At 44.1% G+C, this 25370-nt stretch overlaps 1 protein-coding gene across 9 annotated transcripts in view; it reads right to left on the bottom strand.

Annotated features, from left to right (window-relative positions):
• Positions 1 to 25370, bottom strand: part of FAM160A1 (family with sequence similarity 160 member A1) — a 285642-nt gene that overhangs the window by 72815 nt on the left and 187457 nt on the right. For all 9 annotated transcript variants that reach the window (XM_029606299.1, XM_029606802.1, XM_029606565.1 and 6 more), the window contains one exon: positions 23024 to 23110. In XM_029606299.1, coding sequence (XP_029462159.1) covers positions 23024 to 23110 — 87 coding nt within the window. The remainder of the gene's footprint in view (positions 1 to 23023; positions 23111 to 25370) is intronic.

Below are 25370 nucleotides of genomic sequence, written 5' to 3'. Positions count from 1 at the left end.
TTGCCAGTTGGAAGGGGTGTTTCTGCCCATCCCACCTGGGGATCCTATTTTTTCAAGCCCTGGATGGTAGGAATTCCCTGAACAGATTTGGGAGGACATTATAACAAGCTATTTCATTGTGTTGCTGTGGATCAAGAGTTGCGCCATTTTCATTAATTTTTAGTAAAGAATTATTTTGGGCACAATAACCCAGTGACTCCAGTCGTTATTTGGCACCCCAGCACATATAGTAATATTAAAGACAAAATTACCAAAGAAGAAAAAGCTGTAAACGAAAAAAACAATGGCAACAAAATTATTTCATCTTTTCAGGAGTGCCATGAAATGAAGAAAAAAAAAAAAAAAAGAACCATGAAATTTTATAAAAAATAGTATTTCGTGTTAGTGCGCACTAACTATAGTTAGGGGCAGATCTTTAAACCTGCGCGTGGGCGTAGCTTTGTTCGCGCAACCCGGTGCGAACAAATCTATGCCTGACATTATAACATGCGCGCATGTTATAAAATCCAGAGTCGGCGCGCGCAAGGGGGTGCATAATTGTGCAACTTGCACGTGCCGAGCCACGCAGCCTTCCTCAGTTCCCGCCAAGGCAGCTCCGAAATCGAAGCAGTCTCAAAGGGAACTGTCTTTCCACTCCCCTGCACCTTCCTCTCCCTTCCCCTATCTAACCCACCCCCCAGGCCTATCTAAAACCCTTCCTTACCTTTATTGGGAAAGTTACGCCTGCCTCTGGGCAGGCATAACTTGCGCGAGATAGCTGGCTGCCGGCGTGCCATCCCCTGGCACGGCAGCTGTTCCGGAGGCCTCGGTCCCGCCCCCGGAATGCCCCCGGCCCAGCACCCCGCCCACGGAACGCCCCTTTTTCGAAGCCCCGGGACATACATGCGTCCCGGGGCTTGCGCGCGCTGCCGAGCCTATGCAAGATAGGCTCGGCGCGCACAGGGGCAGCTTTTCGGGGGTTACGCGCATAACCCTTTGAAAATCTGCCCCTTAATGTGCACTAACTGAAAATGTTACCAATAAATTAAAAAGTGTCAATTGGGGGAGCAGTTTGTTAGCTAGAGGTATGGTTCTGCATTCCCCTTAGTTACTTGTTTGTACTGTCAAGGTTGCAAGGTGGTGTTTGTGTGTGTGTTTTTGGGGGGGGGGGGATGGCCAGTGCCTAGTAAAAAATGTAAACAAGTAATATAATAATACCATTAAGTTCTAGTCAGCAAAAGAATGTAGTGCAAATACATATTTTGAATTTGCCAATCTCTATGTATTTTAGGAAAGGGGCCCTGGATTTTGGGATATGAATACTTTGAATTCTCCTGGTGTGTGTCTGTGTGTTTGGGTGAAGGGGGTGACTGGTGAGAGAGGAAGTGACTGGTGTGAATGTATGGGCTGACAGGTGGGAGAGAGACTGGTTGATTCACAAAGCTTGTTAAGGAGTTGTCTGTTCTAGTGATCACTCTCCAAATGTCTCGATGGTATATTACTTTGATGAAGATGCTTTTTCATGTTTTGTATCATTTTATGTAATGCGATAAAATTTAATAAAGTGTAAATAAAAAAAAAAAGAAATACTTCTCTGTCTGGGTGTAATTACTCTCTTTTGGATGAAATAATGTTTCTGTAATAATAACCATGCTGGACAATGGAGAAAGATGCTAAGTACATTTTTTTTTATGTAACTCAACAGTTATCAGCTGGCAAACATCTTCTTACTGTAACATCCATATGATGCCCATAAATCTAATCCTACTTCTCTTAATAAATGTCCCTCTGGGTGGCTGTCACTAGGGCAGCCTTGCCTCCCAGATTCTGGAAACTATACTCTTAGTAGGGCAGGGCTATCCTATCTTGAATGGCTCCACCTTCCCAAGGGGAAAAGGCACAGAGAGCACCCCAAGGTCCCAGATGTTATATTTTTGCTGGTGTTGACATAGATACCCAAGTCCTCTTGGCTTCTGAAGCACAGTCTCCAGTGGGAGTTTCCATGTGAAATCTCCAGTACTGTAACACTCTCCCCTCTCTCTGATGTAACCCTAGACCTTTTGGATTGAAAAATCACTCACCCCAGCACATCCAAAGGAAAATCCTCATTGCCCTATTCTGAGCCAGAAGGGTATCAAAACTTCCTCCCAAATTTAAAAGGACACAAAATACTCTTCTTTGAGGATGAATCACCGATATCCTTCTACTTTTAGTAGGTTTGGAGCAGCAGGTCTTCTCTTCCCTGACTTGTCCCAGGCAAGGGGGCAGGGAAAGCTCCTACAGCTAGGAACAAGGATTCATTAGCAACTTCCTAACCGGACTTCTGAAAAAAAAGTTACTTTGACAAAAAAGCAAAGACAAACGCCTTGAAGAATGAGTACTGGACAAGCAAGTGTCTCTCCCCTGCTCCTATATATCTGACCTGGGAGCCTGGATAGGGGAATGGAAGAAAACAAAAAACAAATCCTACTGCTCCTCCACCTTCAGAAACCAACTCAAAATGCTACACTACTCTACCATCCACCTACAGTTACGCAGACAGGAGGTACCACTCACAGCATCCTCAGACGTGCTGATCAATAATGATATGCTCCTTCCTCACCTCAGCTAGGACATTAAGTGGAGACCTAGGAGGGGTCTCTACACAGAGATTGTAGTTTGGGGCATCCCAGCCAACTGCTGTTGCATAAGACTTTGGACACTCAGCCTTGTCCTCTGGCAGCCCGTCTAAAATGGCAAAGCAGTGGCAAAAACACACACCAACGGGTACCACAAACTCATCTGCAACTGCAGCACAGCAGGTTAATGAATCTGGAGCTGGACATGAATGGTAGCTTAGCTATGGCTGTTCCTTCACTGGCAGCACCTGGAGAAGATTCGCTGGCATCAGCGATGAGGAGGACAGTCCCGTGGCAGTCTCTTCAGAGGCTTTGCTAACATCTCCTCGGCAAAGTCTGATGGTGGCTTGCTATTTCTGGTGCAGCTTCTCCTCAAATAGCTGGCAGGCAGAGTTCCACTGAACCAAGATAAATTGCATCAGTGATGTTGTGGCAGATTATGTCTTGTCTAGAAATTACAGTGACTGGTAACTTGAAAAAAAAAAAAAGTTACCATCACCAAATAAATGATACTACAGGCTCCTGATATCAAAGTTTACCTTATTAGCTATTTTTTTTCTGGAACCTGAAAGAAATGGAATCTGAAAAACTGCATTACAAAATAAAAGATAAAAGATAAATGTTATGTAGGGCCAGCCACCGCACTGGGTATATAGGCTTTCAGGAAGCATTTTGCCAATTTGCATCAAAATATCCTGGGTATGGCAGCTGCATTTTCCCTTAGGCACTTAGCTTAGCATAACGTGACTTAAAAGCAAAAAGACTTATCTGTTTTTTGATCCTGATCAGGTCACAGCTTTTCATGAATTAAATAGCAACTATCTCACTATGTTACCTTCTTACTATGTTATTAAACAGATTCTGGGTCACGATCCTCACATAGATTTATTACCGCCACAGAATCTCTCAGCTAATCTCTGCAGTTCCAATTATGAAAGGCAGGACTTCAAACCACCTCAGCAGCTGATAAGATGAGAGTGCAAATAGTAGAAGGACTTGCACCATGGTCAGCGGAGCCAGCAGTCCAGCAATGGCTGCTGCAGCGCCTCACTGTGTACAGGTGTCAGCTGCTGCAGGAAAACCTCTTGCTGAAGCCTGGGGGGGGGGGGGGGGGAATGGAATTCAGGAGGTTTTTCCTGTCATAAGCCAGCAGACAATGGTAAAACGTGGAACGGGCAGGAGCAGCCACTAGGGCACTCCTCTGACATTATTCGGAGAAATGATCTTGGAGGGTTACACACAGATTAAGCTGGCAGAGAGATACCTTCTCGGCCGGAACTGGTTTTTAAACCTTTTTAAGCCTCCTAAACATAGAAACATGACAAGCAGAAGACAACCATATGGCCTCTCTGGTTGGCCCATCTGCCCAACTAATTTACATTTACAGATCTCACTGCCTCAGAGATCTGTGTGCGCGCCACATTTTCTTGAATTCAGTTACCCATTTTTGCCTCCACCACCTCTACTGGGAGGCAGTTCCATGAATCCATTACCCTCGCTATAAAGAAATATTTCATAAGATTATTCTTGCGTCTACCCCCTTTCATGACACCCTCATTCTAGAACCTCCTTTTCATTGAAAGAGGCTCACCTCTTGTGCATGGAAACCATGGAGGTATTTAAATATCCTCCTATCTCGTTTTTCCTCCAGGGTGTACACATTTAGATCTTTAAAGTCTATCCCCATATGCTTTAGAACAAAGACCACTGACCATTTTAGTAGCCACCTTCTAGATTACCACCAACAGATTTATATCCTTTTGTAGGTGCAGTTTCCAGAATTGTACACAGTATTCCAAATAGGGGTGTGCATTCATTCCCTATGAATTGGGAATCCGCAACGTATAGGGCCTTATTCGTTGTATTCGTGGGGAAGCGAAACGTATCGCGATTCCCCACGAATACAACGAATCTTGACGAATAATTTGGCTGCCTAAAGGACCCAATTTAAACAAACCCCCCACCCTCCTGACACCCCCCCCCCCTAAGACTTAGCAAAACTCCCTGGTGGTCCAGCGGGGGGTCTGGGAGCCATCCCCTACACTCACACCCTCGGCTGCCGGTTTCAAAATGTCGCCGATAGCCTTTGACCTACTATGTCACAGGGGCTACCGGTGCCATTGGTCAGCTCCTGTCACATGGCCATCGGCGCCATCATGTGCTCCTACCATGTGACAGGGGCTGACCAATGGCACCAGTAGCCCCTGTGACATAGTAAGGGCGCCATTTTGATTACTGGCAGCAGACGGCCCTAGTGCAGGAGATTGCTCCCGGACCCCCGCTGGACTACCAGGGACTTTTGGCAAGTCTTGTGGGACCCTCCTGACCCCCACAAGACTTACCAAAAGTCCAGCGGGGGTCCGAGAGCGACCTCCTGCACTCCATAGCCATTTTGAATACTGGCAAAGGCTATCAATAGCCTTTGCCAGTATTCAAAATGGCGCCGATAGCCTTTGCCCTCACTATGTTACAGGGGCGACGATAGCCATTTTGAATACTGGCAAAGGCTTTGGCGTGCAGGAGGTCACTCCCAGACCCCTGCTGAACTTTTGGCAAGTCTTGTGGGGGTAAGGAGGGTCCCCCAAGACTTGCCAAAAGTACCCTCTCCAGTAACTCTCCAACTCCTTTCCCTTGTAGGCCAATTTCACATACCAGAAGCAGCAAGGGCTGCTGAAGCTCTGTCCCCACACTCTTCTTCCTTAGGGCCCATGACTAGTCTATCACACACACACACACACACACACACACACACACACACACACACACACACACACACACACACACACACACACTGCTTGACTAATCTCTCTTTCTTTCTCTCTCACACACACACCAGTCACCTGCCTGACCAATCTCTCTCTCACACACACACATCCCATCCCTGACCAATCTCTCTCTCTCACACACACCAGTGACTTTCCTGAGCAGTCTCTTGCTCTCACACATTTCTCTTACTTACACACACATTCTCTCATACACTTACACACATGCTGGCTCACTCTGTCTCACTCACCCCCACCCACAGCACACATAGCAGCTACAGCACAAGGTAGCCGGTAGGCTGCTATTAAAAGCAGAGTCCTGACAGGCTGGAAACTGCAGCAGGAGTGACCTCCCCAGCCCTACAGCACTAAGAAGGCAGCACTCGGCTGTTTGCTTGTGCTGCGATCAATCGCGGCACAGAGCAATCAGCTGGGAATATAATTCTATGCTTTTCTCCCCACCCCAGCCTTTTTTTTTTTTTTGCAGTTTTATTATTATTAATTTTATATTTTCTTGCTGGTGTCATGCTGATGAGAGAAGGAGAGGTCGGAGCTGGGGGGCAGGGGGGCAGCGGTGCCGTACTCCTGCAGGCCCTGGCAAAGTGGCCAGCCAGCATCGACTGCTATTTCTGCAGCAGCAGCATGCATGGATGGCTTTTTCTTCTTCTTCCCGTGTGCCCGGTAAACATCACTTCCTCTTCCGGGCCACAGGGGCAGGAAGAAGAAAAGGTCACATTCCTGTTGCCGGCTTCCACAAACACTGCTGCCTTCCCCTTGAGGCTTGAATGTGCTGATAGTCCAGGCAGGAACGGCAGCAGTGTTCGTCGTGCTGAGGTGAAAGGGGGGGGGGGGGGGAAGAGCAGCAGGTGCGTGACACACCGGTTGAAAACCGCTCTACCCTGTTGCACATTTTTTTATCAATCGGCAAAAAGACAAACCTTTCCCGAAAATCCTTCCACAATAATCGCTCACAAAAATGTTAAGCAGCACCTGTCCAAGGTCTGATCTCTGAGGCACATCGCTAGCAATGCCCACCTCCTCAGAATGAACTCCATTTATCACTATTTGTGGCCTCCCACTCAACCAGTTTTTAACCCAGTTAGTTACTCTACAACTCATACCAAAGCCTTCAATTTGTTTATAAGTTGCCTATCAAGAACTCTGTCAAAGGCCTTACTGAAACCCAGATACACTGCATCTAGCACTTTCCCTTGATCCACCTCTCCGACACCTAATAAAAGAAATTGATCAGGTTCATCTGACATCTACCTCTGGTTAAAGAACATGCTGCCTCAGATTTTGCAATCCATCGAATTCCAGAAACTGCACTAATCTGTTTTAGCAGTGATTTCATTATTTACTCAGCCCCAAACCAATTAAGCCTGATATTTTACTTTCAATGCATATCCAGCGTAAATCTCTGCTTCAACAGCAGGGGGGAATGAAAATAAGAGAATGTACATTCAGACAACAACCAACAAAGACTGAATTGCACAGTCTGGGTAAACAAATAAGCGTGGGAGAAGCTTGCTTGTTGCGGCGGTTACTATTTATTTATTTAAATAATTTATATACCGGAGGTTCCTGTATAATATACATATCACCCCGGTTTACATAGAACAGTAACAATCGCAAATTAAGCCTGATACTTCACTTTGAATACATATCCAGCGCAGCTCACTGCTTCAACGGCAGGGGGAATGAAGTAATAGGATTTACATCCAGCTAACATCTAACAAGGCATTGATCTGAGCAGTATGAGTATACCAACATCGAGGTAACTTGCTCGATACGACAGTTACTACCATCAAAAATTAAGCCTTATACTTCACTTTGATACAGCTCCAACACTGCTCTCTGCATCAATGGTGGGGGAGGAAGGAAATTAGTATCAAAAAGCTACCAATAAGGGCCCTGAACTCAGCAGTCAGAGTAACAGATAAGTATGAGAAAAGAAGTGTGAAAGCTTGCTGGGCAGACTGGATGGGCCTATTGGTCTTCTTCTGCCATCATTTCTATGTTTCATCCCAAGAGTCAGATTAAATGGTCTGCAGTTCCCAGACTCCTCGTTACTTCCATTTCTATGAATAGTCTCACCAATCAGATACTTTGTGGTAGTGACTCTCCCGCTTCAGTGACAGAATGTAAAAATGTCAAACAATAGGGTTTCAGATGTTATCAAAGTACCAACTGAGAGGAAAAATGTGACCATTCTTCTTCCGGCTGGGTATTCTCCAAGGAACTATGGGACAGAACTCACCCAGTCTGGAGGGTAGAGAGGAAAGACTAGACTTAAAGAGAAATATATTCAGATTGAATCAATATGAATGTTAAACTTAATGATCAAAAATTATCAATTTATTGAAAGAACTGCAAGTTAGAAAAAACAGCAATCTGTGAATGTTTTGTGCTTGCACTATGAATTAGCAACATTGACTCAATGTTTCTCTATTTTACAACAGAACTCCCTGACCCTGTTGAGAATTGGTTCTCCTAACTCGATAATACACTTATCGCATTAGTTTATTTTGATAATATATGTAATATTTTCTGTATAAAGAATATATTAATGTGGATAAGTGCAAGGTGATGCATATAGGGAAAAATAACCCATGCTATAATTACACAATGTTGGGTTCCATATTAGGTGCTACAACCCAAGAAAGAGATCTAGGTGTCATAGTGGATAACACATTGAAATCGTCAGTACAGTGTGCTGCGGCAGTCAAAAAAGCAAACAGAATGTTGGGAATTATTAGAAAGGGAATGGTGAATAAAACGGAAAATGTCATAATGCCTCTGTATCGCTCCATGGTGAGACCGCACCTTGAATACTGTGTACAATTCTGGTCGCCGCATCTCAAAAAAGATATAATTGCGATGGAGAAGGTACAGAGAAGGGCTACCAAAATGATAAGGGGAATGGAACAACTCTCCTATGCGGAAAGACTAAAGAGGTTAGGACTTTTCAGCTTGGAGAAGAGACGACTGAGGGGGGATATGATAGAGGTGTTTAAAATCATGAGAGGTCTAGAACGGGTAGATGTGAATCGGTTATTTACTCTTTCGGATAGTAGAAAGACTAGGGGGCACTCCATGAAGTTAGCATGGGGCACATTTAAAACTAGATCGGAGAAAGTTCTTTTTTACTCAACGCACAATTAGACTCTGGAATTTGTTGCCGGAGGATGTGGTTAGTGCAGTTAATATAGCTCTGTTTAAAAAAAGATTGGATAAGTTCTTGGAGGAGAAGTCTATTACCTGCTATTAAGTTCACTTAGAAAATAGCCACTGCCATTAGCAATGGTTACATGGAATAGACTTAGTTTTTGGGTACTTTCCAGGTTCTTATGGCCTGGATTGGCCACTGTTGGAAACAGGATGCTGGGCTTGATGGACCCTTGGTCTGACCCAGTATGGCATTTTCTTATGTTCTTAATGTTATGTAAAGAAATGTGAATCTGTGTGTTTGAATTATGTTTTCAGGCACAGCAGGACAAGACCACCATTTCCAGGCTGCAGGTAAGTAAAGAAAAGGTGGTGATTTTTATTTCTTGTCCGTCTGTCTTTGGAAGTCTATGTTTATATTTTCTTTCCTCACTGGCTCTTTCCACTCTCCTAAGCCACAAATTTCCTGTATTGTGCACTCCTTTCTTACATCTGTGAAACAATTGTTAGTTTTCTCTTTTACCCCCTAGATTCATCAAAATGCTATATATCATTGCATGGATAATGCCCGCAGTAAGAGAAAAAGGCATGGTTTGGGTAATATTTAGAATTACCACACCATGCGGTAACATAGTGCTTCGCATAGGTAGTATCACGAGGTGCAGTAAACATTTTTCAACCAGCGCTACTTCCTATTTCACAATTCATGAAGGGGGGAGAGAGAGAGACACACATACATACAGACAGACAGACACTATTTAATAAGGCCTTCATAGTATTCAACTATTTATATGCCTATAAGAAGGCCAGCAAGATGAGGTGTTGGTGGTGGTTTAGGGGCCAGTTTTACATGCAGAGTGAGACGTACGAACTGCACAGTATACCTTGGTGAAGATTTGATGTAATTTGATGTCATTTTCCTCGCTCCAAATGACTGGGAGGGAACTTCCCTACCCCCCCCCCCCCCGACACACACACACACACCTAAACTCCCTCCCCTCTTCCCTTCTCCTCCCCATCCCCTAAATCCTTCCCAGCAGCTTACAGTTTTTTTGTTTTACTACTTACTGCTCCCCTGCAGCAGAAGTAGTTTGTGTGCACCGGCCAATTGCCGGCGCGAGCTTCCCAGGCCAGACTCTATCCCACCCCACCCCTCCCTGCCCAAACCACACCCCTAGCTCGCCCCTTTTTCAAGGCCCGGCACTTGTGCGCGTATTGGCACTTACGTGCATGGCCGGGTCGTTTTGAAAGTGCGCGCAACGCGTGCAGAGCCCAGCCATGTGCACAAGTGCCGATTTTTACGCACATGGCCATTTTAAAATTCAGCTGTTTACTTTGCTCACTGAAGTGATTTATTATAGGAGGGAACAGGTGTTTCATGTGTATGCTCTTTTGTAATATCCCTCTGTCATCAACTCCTTTACGCTGAATTTGTTTGTTTGTTTTTTTTACCTTACTACCACAGTAAGTCACAACTTCAAACTCAGTCACCTATTCTGTTTCTCTTCACCACCAATCGTGAACTTTCTTTGTTGTCCTCAAAGATATTTTTCTCTTATATTAAGACTAAATCTGTTTTAGTTCTCCAGAGTATCGTAAGTCAGGTAATGCTATAAGACATTTCTTCCTGACATAAATTTAACTTGACAAGCTCTACAGGTTACTTTTATGATAAAGTCACCTTATTAGTTTAAAACTCAGGTTGTTATACTTTAGTTTAATATATTATTAATACCTTTGAAATTGTTATATGTGATTACAATTACCAACAAAAATCAATTTTGATTCTCTGTTTATCTGGGCTAAGGAATTAATCATCTGAAAAAGGTGTTTACCTTCACAGAGAATTTTTTCCTTATTTAATATTTGTTTACAGGGTTACTTCTCAATTTCACCCCAGTGAAATAAAATGGAGCTTACTGAATATATGTTATTTTTCAATCTCACTTTCTCTCACTCAGTCTCATTTCTATAAAGACTTGACATCTATTCACGCAGGGCAATCATAATTTAGAGATTGTCCTATCCAGAGCCTAAAACTTGCCTTTGGTTCAAATCTCTATTCACACTTTCACTAAATCACTCACATTCATTCTCTCTCTCTCTCATATAATTGTGTGCCTACCATCACTGTGCTTAACATGGTATTTTATGGGCACCTTAGAGCAGTCTCAGAACAGAGATCAGGTATGACACCTTCTGCTCACTCACTTACTGGATTCTGACTGACAACTGTCCTGTCAGGTTAGCGTGAAGCACTTGGGTTACCATGGATACGGACCACTAAGTTTCCAGCAGCTCCTAGGATCCAGCATGAGCTCAGACAGCCCCAATCAGCTGACAACTTTTATTGTGAGCTGGGGATGGGAACCCTGAAACCCGATACTGTGACAGCCAATTTTACCATAAATTTCAGTTTCGAATCATTTTCTCAGCTATTATAATAAAAAAAAAAAAAAAAAAGGAAAAGTTACCCTCCCCCTTCTTTATTTTAACCACTGGTTACAATACCAATCATATCCACCTATCTCCAATCCTCCTCCTGACGCTAAAGAAGCGTTGAAAAGATCGGCCCGCAGAGCTGCCAGAACTTCTCTAATTTCCCTTAGTACTCTGGGATGTATCCCATCTGGTCCCATCGAGTCTTAATTAGCTCCTCACAAACATGCTTCGGAAAATTGATTGAGATTTACCCTCACTGCCAAGCTCGTTTGTGTTCACTTTATGTGGTCCTACTCTTGGCCCTTCCACAGTGAATGCCAAACAAATATTTGCTGAGTAATTTTACTTTTTCCTCGTCAGCCTCTACATGTTCCTCCCCGTCGCCTCTGAGTCTCACAATTCTACTTTTGCACTCCTAGCACTAAACATCTTAAAAAATAAAAATAAAAAGTGACCCTGACATTTTAACATATTTTCTATTTTTAATTCCATTTGAATTTTTACATTCAGGCTTTTCTCCCAATTTCTCTTTTCCAGATACTGTTGTCTGTCTTTCACTTTCTGTGATCTCGTGTGGTTTATAAATGCTAACCTTTTCTCTCTAACTTTTTAAACTATTTTTTTAGAAAACCATAGCTGCCTCTTTTCCTTTATTTACTTTTTTTTTTTTAATTAACAAAAAGGTTAGTTGCCCTTTTAGTTTTGCCCACTGCTCTTCTACTTCCCCTAGATTTTCCCATCCAGCTAACAACTTTTTGAGGTACTAATCCATTTTAACAGGGTTAGTTTTCCTGAAGTTTAGGACCCTCACCTTTGAATAAACCTTCATCTCCTGAGCTCTAATACTAATCCCAGATGACCATTGCATATACATCATCCACAATATCAGAAATACTGTCCCCCTAGTGTCTTTATTTTCTTTTTTTTCTTTTTAATTCTTTCATATTTCTCTCCCTCTCCATTGTTTATGTAGGAGGTTGCATGTTTGGGTAATTGACTATATTATTGCCTACTAATGTTATTTTGTCAATCTCCTGATTTCTGTACAAAGTTTCTTGTGCTTTATTTTTAATGAAATTTCAATTTAACTTAAAAATAAAGAAAATAAATACTGTTGGTAAACATCAGGTCCAGTATTGCACCTCCCGTGTGTCTTCCATTATCAGATGGCAGAACAGTTCTCCCTGCAGAGAATCGAAGATCTCCTTGCTTCTAGAAGATACCGCAGCTGGGATGTCCCAATTAACATCCAGCTGATTGAAATCCCCTAGCAAAACCTCTTTCACAGCAATTTTGTAAATATCCTCCATTAAATTTCTATTTCTTCTGTGTGATGAGGTCTGTATATTACACCAATATAAATAGATATTCCATTCCCTCTTTCCAGATTGACCCACAGTATCACCTCCTTACCTCAAATTCTGCAATTCTGTTGCTTTAATATTTTTACATAAAGTTCAATGCTGTCACTTCTGCAGCACAAGGCTCATGCTCACCACTGATTGCTACTTGGAGGGGAATACCTCGTGCCAATCCACTCAAGCAACTGCAAGATGGTTGGAGGATTAAAAGTGGTCATCTTCATGGTGAACCTTCACTGGCATCTATGACACTTTCTGGTCATTCTCCAAGTGATGCTGGCTACTGGCTGACTATCAGCCTAGGACAGGCAAGCCATATGGAGCCTGGACTCTCAGCCACAGCATGCAAAGTGAGCAGGATGAACAGTGCTTCCTCTTGTGCCAACAGGTTAGCATGCCATAGCACATAGGTGGTGACAACTAAGCTAGGTAAGCAGAAGCACAGGATGTGAATGAATTGCTTCAAGACAGACAGATTTAGTCATGGTGAGCAGGTAAGTACTCACATCAGGATATTCCTGCCTAGACGATGGCACCTCCTGCTCAAGAGATCAAGCCCAGATGATGTTGCCACCCTGATAGGGCCAGAACCTGACTTGGGTAGATGCACTGGAAACTTCAGAAATGGGAAGCACGCCACAGTCAAATCCAGCAGCTTATCTGGCATAGGAGCTGTAGGACCCAGATAAGGGTTCCTCTGATCTGCTTGATATCTCAGTATAGTAAGTTGATGTTGTTTACGTAGGCAGCAGGGGCTTTTAGCTGAAGCTGGGCAGATGGTGCCAACTGCATGCTCCATGATACTTTACAGTTGTAGATTCCACGAGGCCCCTCTTTCTCTGCTCAGTGATACAAACTACTTTGAAGGGTGTGCAAATCATCTCATCACCACTCCAAGAGCTTCCAAGGGTACTCATGTACTTTCATTTCAAGATTTGCTACAGGCAACTCCTGAGGGCAGCAGATAAGCTGGACAGAACAGAAGCACTGGTCTCTTGTTTTGTACCCCCAGTGACACCATGGACAAGAGTCTATGGTGGAGGGGCTGTGGATGAGCAGATGTGATGAGGGGCATATTCCCTACCTCAGGCCCTGAAGCAAAAGCCATGGCCATTTTGAGGGCTGTGAAATGGGGAGGTGAGGCTCTTCTTACCATAGTCTCGTGCAGCATTTCGCAGATCCTTTTTTCATCGCATCCTTCAAGCGGTCACCACTGTGGCTGGGGGAGTGGGCAGACAGGAATTTTAACCTAGCAAGAGTGTTCAAGCTGGTGGCTTCAATTATAAATACAATGGTGCAGGCATAGCTTGTTTTAAATGTGTAAAATTGCTACCAATGTCTCTCTCTCCCTTCTGTCCACAGCGCTAACTTTTCAGGATATCAGCACCCATGGGGATAAGCTAGGACAATCTGACCTGATGAAAATTCATCATGCCAGGATCCAGTCGCCAGAAGAGATCATTTACCAATTTTTAAATTTTCCCCTACTGCGAACTGGCAAAGGATTGCAAAGTTTTTGCATGAATCGATCAGAAGTTAGCAAAAAGACCAAGACTGAAAACACTGGGTCTGATTCTTTGCAAATATGTCCCATGGATAAACAAGTGCAGCATGCATGGAATTAACCAACTTCATCCATAAAGCAGCAACATAACACCTAGAACTGTCTAGTGTCGCCGTATGGCACCCAGCGATAGGGTGATCAGGCGTTCTGGCACATTCTGCTGATCCTACGGGTCAAAGTCTAAGCTTTAATGGTAGTGCTACTCTGTCGCACAGCTGATCAGACATTTCTCCATACTGGATAATTCAGTAACGGAACCATGGAAATATCTGAACGTAATGTAAATTGCTTGAGCTGGCGACCTGTTAGGGGGCGTAGTAACACCAGTAGCTCGAGTATTTAAGGCTGAAAAAGATTTTCCTTGAGTAGTTAAAGTTTAGTACAATTCACCAGATGTCTCTCGGGTAATTCACAGTAAAATGAATAAAATAAAATTGGAAATAAGCAAAGAATCAAAGAGCTTCTTTGAAAGTAAATATTTTAAAAGAACTGAACTAGCAAATGGAAATAGGTTTCAGAATCAAAAATCTGTAATATAAAGTTTCAGTAAATGTATATTTACATATTTCAATTCATTGACAATGCATCCACATATATTTTAAAATATTCAAGCTTTAAGAACATAAGAAATTGCCATGCTGGGTCAGACCAAGGGTCCATCAAGCCCAGCATCCTGTTTCCAACAGTGGCCAATCCAGGCCACAAGAACCTGGCAAGTACCCAAAAACTAAGTCTATATTTTTCTAAGTCAACTTGATTAATATCAAGTAATGGATTTCTCCAAGAAGCAGGTAATCAGCAGAACATAAAATTGTAACCAAATTACAAGGAACAATCAAACTATTTTCAGATAAGTTATTTTCTTTTTCTCACTACTGTGTTTGTTTCTGGGGGGGGGGGGGGGGTATGTGTGTATTTTGTTTTTATTAAGAATTGATTCTTTGTGTGTTTTATCCCTTTCAACAACTGCTCAGAGAAGATTTTTTTCAGCAGTTAAATGTCACTTCAGTTAAATTTTTGTGTTTCTAGTATTGGTTTTGTATGTCAATTTCTCCTCTTTATAATGTCTCCTATATTTGTTTCAACAATTATCTCTAACTTTCCTTTCCTACTAATTAATTAATATCTGTCTTTTGCGCATTTAGCTTAGCCTTGATCAAATCGCAGTCAGCGAGCATGGAACTAGGAGCACTCAGGATGTACAGCAGCTTTAGATGATAGAATCCAATGCTAGGGATTGTTGTTTGGGTATACAGATTTACAGAGCTCTAATATCTTGACCATGTATTCTTTACTCTAGCTGTAACTGCTTAAAAAGAGATACTAACGTGTCCCTGAGTTGTCTTCCACTTTCTTTATGTATACTCAGGCTGAGGTAGATCTTAAAAACATACGTGCGCAAACAAAAGTACCCTGGATTTTATAAGATACGCGCATAGCCTAAATCCCCCCCCCCCCACCTTTGTTGGGCAAGTTATGCCTGCTTGAAGCAGGCGTAACTTGTGCGCGCCGCCTCGGCATCCCCCGGCACAGGCTGCAGTGCCGGGGACTCAGGACTGCCTTCCCAGCCCGCCCCCAAACCGTCGCGTCGCCACGCCCCCGGACCCACCCCGGACCACCCCCTGACCCCAGACACGCCCCCAGACACGCCTCCACCCACCCCTTTTACGAAGCCCCGGGACTTACCCGCGTTCCAGGGTTTTGCGCGCGCCGGCGGCCTATGCAAAATAGGCCGCCGGCGCACACGTGCAGGGCTTTTAAAATCTAGCCCTATATGTCCAGATAGCTTATTGTATTAATTATCTTTTATTTAGCTAGAATATAAAATATCCTTAACTAATTTACTATTCACTGAGAGAGTTGTGTCTTATTGGTAGGAGGTTATGTGAGCAGGTATGTACTAAAATAGGAACTGTCACTAGTCCTTTATATTTAAGCTTAAATGTCTCAGTTTCATTGTTAAGGAACACGGACAGGACTTGAGTTTCATGGCCTTTTATCACCATAAACCCAAAGACACTTGGGGGCCGATGCAATAAGCCACACGTAAAAACATGCATCCAAACTGGATGCCCTTTCTTTTTTTTTTTTTTTAAACATGCACACAGCCTCATCTCCTGGGTGCCTGATGCAGTATAGTAATGAGATGCCGCACTAAAAAGCATGTGCGAGGGATCAACTGTGTACCCCTAACATGCCCTTGGCATTGGGCGCCCAGGAGACGTGCTGTGCACACAGCCACGGGATAGGAAAACAGACACTGGTAAATCGAGCAGCCGTTTTCCTAAGCTGGCTGCTGTCAAGATTTTTTTTTTCATGTTGCTGCTTTCTGTGGTTCCTCCTACTTAGTATTGCGACGATATTAAAAGTAGGAGGAGAACCACTGATCTTTAAGTAGGGACCGCGGCGGTCCCTACTTAAAGATCAGTGATAAGCACTATTAGCTAAATGTGATAAGCACTATTAGCTAAATGTGAGTTTGGATGCACTTCTTGGACGCGCTATTCCCCTTATTGTTGCGTTGGAGGTGGACCCTTGGGCCAAGGTGGTGTTGACACAACCCGTAGGAGGGGACCTACAGGTCCCCACCGTCAGCAGGCGGAGTGGGCTGATAGACAGAGGCCACTGGAGCTTCACCTATACCAGCCCTCGTTCCCCGCGGGTTGGGCCTTTGGGTGCCAGCAGGACTTAGGTGGGCTCGAGATGAGAGTGGTTCAGCCCAGAAACAGCGGGTGAAAGGTGGTATTAGTCTTACTCTGGACGAGGTAGTATCCTGGAAACTCGAGCTCCAAAGGAACAGGAGTAGACAGGGGGTGCTCGAGCAAGAGCCTGAAATAGCCACGTCCAGGGGATAAGCTGAAGAAGCAAAGAACAGGCTTGAGTCAGGGCTGGTGGCAATCCAAAGGCAGTGGCAAGCAAGGCTAAGATCCTGATCACGGAGATAGGCAATGATGTAGTCAGGCGAAGCAGAGATCTGGGTCTGGAGATAGGCAATGACGGGGTCAGGCAAAGCAGAGGTCTGGGTCTGGAGATAGGCAATGACGGGGTCAGGCGAAGCAGAGGTCCGGGCTTGGAGAGAGTAAATGGCAAAGTCAGGCAAAGAAAAGTCAAAGTTCGTGTAGCAATCAGAGGGACGAAGCAGGTATAGAAGCAAGGAGACTGGAACCAGGAACAATGAGGAACAGAAACGCAGGAAGTCAGATGAATCTCTGAAGGCAACGAGTACTCGACCAGCGAGGAGACCTATTGCAAAGGCAACTCTAGGGAGCGGAGCCTAAGCTTATATACTGTAGTAGCGTTGACATCATCCGGGGCCGCGGCCAGGTTCCCGCCGCGGTCCCTACTTAAAGATCAGTGATGCGCGCATGCGCACGCGCCTAGGGAGGGGTGCGGCGCGAGTGGCAGCGGGACCAGGGATGCCGGGAGCCGCAGCAGGGCCGGAAGCACCAGGGGAGGCCAGAGGACGGAGCTCGCGGCCCACCGCCACCAACAGGGAGGAACCAGAAGCTGGAATTGAAGAAGAAAGGTGAGGGGGCCGGGCCGCGGGTAGCACGCGTAACACTTATTGCATCAGGTGTTAGCCCAGCATGTCCAATCTCTGGTCAAGCTATGAGCTAGCCTGAGCACACAAAATTGCATCAGCCCCTTGTCACATTTGGCTTAGATTGTTACGAGTATTCTTCCTTTTACATGGGCTTTACTAACATAACTGGTGCTTGTTAATGCAGCATAGCCAGGTTTGTCTTAATCTCCCCAGTCCTTTATCTACAGGACAGAGTAATTTTATTACTTAAACATTTTTGTTCATCTAGGGACCTAATATTTTCTAAATTTCTAAGTTCATTATTGAAATCTTTATGAGGATATTTTTCCATTCAGCTTACTATAATTCAATAAATTAACCAAGTTGAAAATTCCATGCTTCAGCTGTATTTATACTTGTAACTTTCCCTTTTAAATTCCTTACCTTAAATTAGCTAAATATTTTCACACACGCATTCTCAGGTGTTTTCTAATTAATTGTGGTGTTTTTCACAGTAATTAGATTGTCAGCTAATGCTGGATTTTTTTTTTGTTTGTTTTTTTTAGTGATGATATTCTAACAATATCAATCACAACAGTACTTGTCCTGTTGAAATTTATTTCACACCTCGGCTTTCCAATAAAAACACTAGTGCAGGAAAATATGATCAAGGGAAAATTTAGAAGTCTTCAAAACCTTCCTAATTAAAGTTAATTTAAAAATCATTACTGTGCTTTGTTCCACAAGCCTGTTAGTATCTCAGCCCCAGGTAAGTATCCTGTTACTCTGGAGTCACCATGGCTTCAGAACCTTCAACTTATACCAGTTTCCGTGTTCAAGGATCTCATTTACCCACCTTAGCCCTATTAATTTGAATTGCTCTGGGAAAATCCATCAAAATAAATTACCACAGAAAATCCCAAATAAAATAACAAAATAATTCAAAGTCACTCTTATCTCACTCACCTCCCATAAGTGTCACACACTCTTACACACTCATTAAAACCTATCCAGCCACCTCCAGTCCCAGTTTCATTAATATAAAAATTAAGATACATTGAATCAAACCAATGGTCTAGCTTGTACTTTTATGCCTCTCCCTGTTGACCATCACCAACAAAAAAGGGTTTGTGAGGAATTTTTCTAACTTTTGAGTTCCCAGAGACCCCCGCCCCATGCCAAACGGGATAAATATCTCTTTAAATTAGCACTTGAGCCCACATTTTTTTAAAATGATTTATTGATATTTTGGCACCAGATACACCATTGTGATTCCAGGGTCCTAGAACTTATTTTTATTTTAAAATTTCCTGCAGGCAGTGTCACGGCCACCAGCTCGATGACATCATCGCTGATGTCAGCAAGGACGTGGGCCTGTAGCTGTATCGCAATGGGGCTGTGAGCTGCCAATAATATGCAGCGGCAGCATCCCCAGCGCTGCCGCTGCTCATCCCATCCAGCCACGTGGTGAACAGCTGAAACAGCTGCAGCTGTTTTCCATCTCTGCTGCAGCCCTGCTCACTTCGGTGGAGTCGGAGTGGCAGCAGCGGCCTCACCAGCTGCACGCTCCAGCATCCGCTCTACATGGCCATACTTTCCTCGCCGCAAGGAGCTCCCCAGCTGACTGCCGTTTTCAATTTCTAACACGGCTCTCAGCCACTGAAACGGCATCCCTGCTCTCCCTCAGGCTCCAAAATAAGTTAAAAACAAACAAAAAAAAAAAAAAGACACCTCAGAGCATGCTTGCAGGCCTTTCCCAGAGTTTCCAGTCCTCCTGGGTTTCAAACCACCCAAACTTTCCTGTGCTCTCTAGCAGCCCCAGGAGTGGACACAGGCATCGCATCCTCCAGGGGCAGGGAAATAAATTGTATTGGTTTTTATACCCAATCCACAGTAAGCGGCAGATGGGATGCACCGTCTGCCACACAGGCAAACAGGAAAGAAGCAGGCTCTAGTTGACTTCAACAGCCTTCAGCAGTGGCATGGTGTCTATTCAACAATAAAAAGGACCCAAGGAAGGGGAAAAGAAAGCTCTAGCCTCCTATGGGTCAGGCCGCAGCTTATGTGGGGAGCAATGGGGCAAACCTGCAAGTGCCTCAGGCCTCTGGCAAGGTACCTGCTCCAAGCGTTGAACTGTAAGGAAGAACTGAAAACTCAGCCCTTTACCTGTGGGGGAGGGAGGACCCTATTCCATGAGAAGTGGGGGACCCTGCTACAGAAGCCGTGCAGGTTGCAGTCAAGGTGATGCAGCATCAGACCAGCAGGCTAGATGGTCTGGCATGGGCAGGCTTCAAGAAGTTGCAAGGAATGAACTGAGGCATCCACACCAGAACACATCATCGTCTTAGCTGGAGATTGAAGTGATGTTGTATCATGCTGGCAAACACACAATTCAGGGCAGCAACTGGGGTCCTTCTGGAAGGTAGGAGGCCCAGGATAGGTACAACCATGCCAGAGGGCGTGCCACTTTGAGTCAGAAGGTAAGCAATCTGGAGCAGCGCCCGGTGTGCTTCTGGAAGTTGCATGGCATGTGCTAGACACACCTATAATGAAAGGGCCGACCTAGTTTGGAACATGGCAGAGACCCCCTAAGGCTTACAGGGAGCCACAGCCTGGCTATGCTGGAAATTCCCTGCAGACCTGAGAATTTCAGATTGACCTGCTTATCCATAGCAAACTGTCAGGAAACCGTTGCAGTTATTTAGCTTGAGTACAAAAGTGTTTGGTTGCTTGACAAACAAAGCTGCAGCTTATTAAATCCACCCATGCCTTGCTTATTGACTGAAGGGAACCCGGTCTGAGGGAGGAGGAACAGGTGGCGCTGTAGGTCACAACCTCCGATGTAATGCAGATGAGAATGAATTTAATCAATCCTACTTTTAAGAAGTAATATTTCAAAGCGATAGTAACTCAATAATATACCTGGACTTGACCAACATTACTCAAATAATGATTTTATTTATGAAATTGTAACCGAACTTTATTGGCACCTGTTAGAATGTAAGATATCCTACATTTACTTACCTTAGTCTATGTGCCTATTTGTAAACCGTTGCGATGGTATATAACTTAGCGACGATATAGAAAAGTTTTTAAATAAATAAATAAATGTATTTTATTCCTCTAACTTCCGCTGCCTCTTGGAATTAAGCTTGGAACAAGAGTAGTTCTGGGATCCCTACTTCACAGAGGAGCCTGAAAGAGAGAAGCGCGAGAATTTCAAGGGTTTCAAAGGGGATAAGAACTTGACATTGGGGACTCATCCAGCTTATCGTGACAATTTGGGGGCGCATCATTCCTGGACTTACAACTCCCAACTGGAGGGCTCCTGGAACTAGAAATTTTGTTTGGATATTGTATGCACTAAATTTTGGTGGCCATGGGAGAGTCTGTATGTAGTTAAAATCCCGGTAATATCTTTTTAAACCTGGAAACAGTACACAGCATGGTGTTCTCTTGATATAAATGAACAGAACACTGTAGTTTCTTAAACTACTGCGTGTCGCTGCCGGAGCTAATTAGTGTGAAATGCTTAGAACGACTTACAGATTTTCTTTTGGAATGTTAGTAGATGGTAAAGATTCCCGTACTTCATACAGGGCCCATCTGTATCTATCATCATGGCCTTCTTGATTAATTCTACAGTAAACCAAGTTTCTTCTGTGTTTTCTCTGTATCTGGACTAGATGATCAGTTCCATGGAGCAGGGACTGTCTTCTGTGCATCGCTGCATGTATCTTGTAGTGCTGTATAAAGAGGGTCCTTCATTTTCAGATTAAATAGATTTTCGCCCACAAATTCCTGGAGTTTTCCCAAAGGCTGGTTAAAAACTAATATTCACCCCAATTTTAGACTGATTAAAAAGCTCCCCCAGAGCGGGAGATGCATTTCAAGGCCTCCAAGCCACTGCTGTAAGCCAGTGTGGGCCAAGTTGCACGCTGTGTTTTAAGTTCTGCCCCCAATCCCCCACCAGCGAAAGTGCTCAACTTCCAGTGCCATCCACGTTTCAAATGCTGCCGCCTCCTCACTCGCATCCCCCCCGCCCCCAAGCAGCCAAAGTGCCCGATGTCTGGTGCTGCAAATGCGCTTCCCAGCAGTCTCCCCGACACTGCACACCAGCCTCAAGCATACTGCCGAAGGAAGGAGGGAAAGCCTGGAGCCTCCACCGGTAAGGGTGAATGCAATTACAATGGAGGGGTGCAGGAGCGAGACATGCTAGGCAGGAGAAGGGGATGCTGCTACGCGCATGGGTGGGGGAACCTGCTTCATGTTGTTTTATCATCCACCAAAATAAACTCTGGTATTTACCCAGAAAAATACTGAGCCTTTTCCCCCCTCCCCCCATTTTCTCCTGTGTTTGTTCTTGTTATATATAATAAACCTCAATAAATTGCCAGGAAAAATACAGAACAATAAAAACCAAAAATGAAGGTCCCTATATTTAGTTGTAATCAAGGCCAGTAATGTAGCTGGGTTTTAAAAAGGTTTGGATAAGTTTCTGAAGGACCGATCCATCAACAAATATTAGCCAGGCAGATGAGGAAATCATCACTTTTGGGAACAAACAACAGGGGATGGATCTCCCCATAAGGATCTACCGAGTACTTTCTAACGACTCGAATTGGCCACTGTCAGAGACAGGACTCTGGGACCCAGGCTCCATAGGGTCTGATCCAGCTTTACAGTTCTTACCTAAGCAGTAACTGTGATGAAGCAGAGTACTGAACGGGTCAAGAGAAGTCCTGGAATGCGTGTTCAAACCCTCTCTACCCTAAGTCAATTTGTTGCCTTCTGCCAAACGTACTCACCTGTAATTAAACCAAACTGATGGCACTATTTCTTCTCCCATCACACCAAAATGTGTTGTCGAACCATTCACACAGAAGACTGCTATTTGTTTTTTTTTTTAAAGAACTAGATGATAAAACCAAATGCAAAATTATTTTGGTCCCAGCAATATTCTCTCACTCCTCTGAACTTCCAGTTAATCAGAATCAGCCTCTGCTGGGCTACAGTGCGAGGAGCTTTCATTGAGACTCCCAGGGTGTTTCCTGATTTTATAATGTTCACTTTTTTTTTTTTTTTTTTTTAAGCAACGCCATTGCTATAGCAGTCTTTGGCCAGAAGCCACAGATCAAGAGTTTCTCCTGGAACCTGCTGTGCATGCACACGGAGCCTGGCTCCTAGGGGTCACCATTACGCAATGGCTGGGAACCCCCCACCTCCCTGAGGCTGTAAATGCAGAAGCCAGGCTCAAGAATCAAGCCCAGGGCTCCTGCAAGGCTGGCCCCACTATATTAATATTCTTGTTAATAGACCCTTGAAGAGGATGGTCTGCTTGGTTTCAGAAAGGAGTTGGTATGAGGACACATCACATTACCCACTGCCTGACCACGGATATGACGGAGTGGCACCGACTGAGGCCTCGGTAGATCTTCCCAACTCCTGGTTACTAATTAAGGGGATGGTGAAAAACTAGAGGGCTTGGGCCGTAAAGATGAACTATTCATCTTCTCAAAGGCTCTCCTCCACAACCAACACAAAAAAAAAAAAAGGGGGGGTAATGAAAATCTTGATAATACAATCCCTTTTCTCCAATCACTGACCTTATGAAGCGCAGGAGCCATGACTGGAACCAGGAACCCATTGTAGATGTAATTAACGAGCTGGTTACGAATCAGAGGATGCGCCACCTAGAATGTAAAGATCCTGCATTGACAAGGGTCCAATTACGCACAGATTATTAGGTTTTTCAGGTGAATAAAGTTTCATGTGCAGCCATGTCCTTTGAGTTTTGCATTTTGCTCTGACTTTAACCACCTGACCAACCAATTCAGACATTGTTGTAAAAATGTCATTTCAATTTGCATCTGACGAAGTGGACTCTGTACTCGAAAGCTTGGGCCTGAATAAACTGGTCAGTCTATAAGGTGCCACCCGTCTCTTGACATTGCCATCTCAATTTAATTACATAAAAGATTTGGACTTGGCCCACAATGTATAATGGTCATTGTAGGAATGCAATATTAAATCAACACATGACTTGTGATCAATAAACCATCCTGGCTGCTTTTAAGAACATTACTTTAACTTGGTAATAGTGCCCCTGCTGTACAGTCGCTGTTACGCATGCCATGCAGCGTATGCGAAACGATTTGCCATTGCACCTTTGAATTTTCACAGATCAATACAGTCATGCAACAACAGATCAGGAACACAAGGCCCATCTAGTCGAGTTTGCTTCCTGGTCTGTGCCTTAGAGCCCTGCTGATTCCTGGCTTTCCCCCCTCGCTTCTTTGCAGCCAGAGATCCTCTGGGCTTATCCTAGGTTTTCTTAAATTCTCTTACTGTTTTGGTCTCTGCCATCTCCCCTGGGAGGCTATTCCATGCCTCCACCACTCTTCCACGAAGAAATATTTTCTTAATGTTATTCCTGAGTCTACCTCCTTGAAGCTTTGTTCCGTGACCTCTTGCTCTAGAGTTGTGGTTCCCGAACCTGTCCAGCCAGTCAGGTTTTCAGGATATCTACAATGAATATGGCATGCATTAAATCTGCATGCAACTATCTATCACATGCACATTCACTGTGGATTTCTTGAAACCCAACAGGGGGGGGAGTCACCCAGGACAGGTTAGGGAACCACTGTCCTAGAGCATTTCTCTCTCCTGAATTTGATTTTCTATTTTACTCATAACAATGGTCACCTTGGAAAAATATCACATGCATATGTATTTTCTCATAACCACAGCACAAATTCGGGAGGGGGGGGGGGGGAATGCTGGTTACTACGCAACAATGACTAGAATATTCTGTGGCTGGCACCACAGCAATGATTTTAAAATCCTAACAGTAGTCAGTTTGTCAACACTAGTGAGAAGAAAGGGAATTTCAAACACAGTAAAACTCTGCAGCAAGCTCTTGCTTAAAAAAACAGCTATTATATGGGGATGCAGTGTTAATAAAGCATCCGATCCACACAGATTAAGAGAACTATAAATGCCACGAGATGCGTTAGGGATTAACATTTTCTCCACACACTGCACTGCCTGCCTAAGCAGGTTCCTGCCAAGGAGGGTAAAGCTGCTCTAAACTGAGGGGGGACTTTACTGAGTGCCATGGTCTCTATTAATTCCTTCAGTTTTATTTTTTTGGTTTTTTTTTTTTAAGTAGGAAATCTAGAAAAGCTTTTTGGTCTTCCCATAACGAGGACAGTGCTTTTGCTGTATTTTATGGCCAATTCACAACTATGCAGTTTGTCACCTAAGGAGGAAGCAGAATATGACAAGCTGGCCTGCTACGCTGGAAATGAACTTCCACTTCACTTAGCTGTACTCTCGATACCTTCAAACCTGTATTACAGAAATAACTGATGGCTTCGAGCAGCTTTTTTTAATTATGTAACTGTTTTATGAACATGTTCCATCTCCCTGCTTCCCCCCCCCCCCCCCCCCTCATCCCCAGACTCAGTTGAAAATATGGATATTATTTTAATCTGGCTTTGCTTCGCCCGTCAACACGTTTAAAATAAAAATGGATTAAAAACATTTCTAGGTCTTGAATGTTATATGCTTTTTTCCCCTACAAAATTATCCCCCCTCCCCCCAAACTTAGAAACTACATGGTTTAGACACCTTGGGGAAAACGTCTCTCTCGGAAGCCCTTAACTTTAAGAGAAGAAAAAAGTGTCATGGATTCCGTACCGCTGTGTTCAGAATCGATGACCTTCCCCGCTGTAATCCCCTGTCACGAGTCTCATATTAGAAAGCAATGCAGGAACAGGAAAAAATAAAATCTGCATGCTGCAGACCATTCCTGTCGGATACAAAACGGATCTGAGCTACTGCACTGCCGACTTCCAAGAATGGGGGGAAAGCAGAATCTCATTCACTTACTGTGAAAACCCCATTACCTCAGCAACGTTACACGCCAGTAGCTGGTAAACATCATGGGAG

The sequence above is a fragment of the Rhinatrema bivittatum genome, chromosome 1 (assembly GCF_901001135.1).
Source record: "Rhinatrema bivittatum chromosome 1, aRhiBiv1.1, whole genome shotgun sequence".
NCBI lineage: Eukaryota > Metazoa > Chordata > Amphibia > Gymnophiona > Rhinatrematidae > Rhinatrema > Rhinatrema bivittatum.
This window is presented reverse-complemented; position numbering and strand designations above follow the sequence as displayed.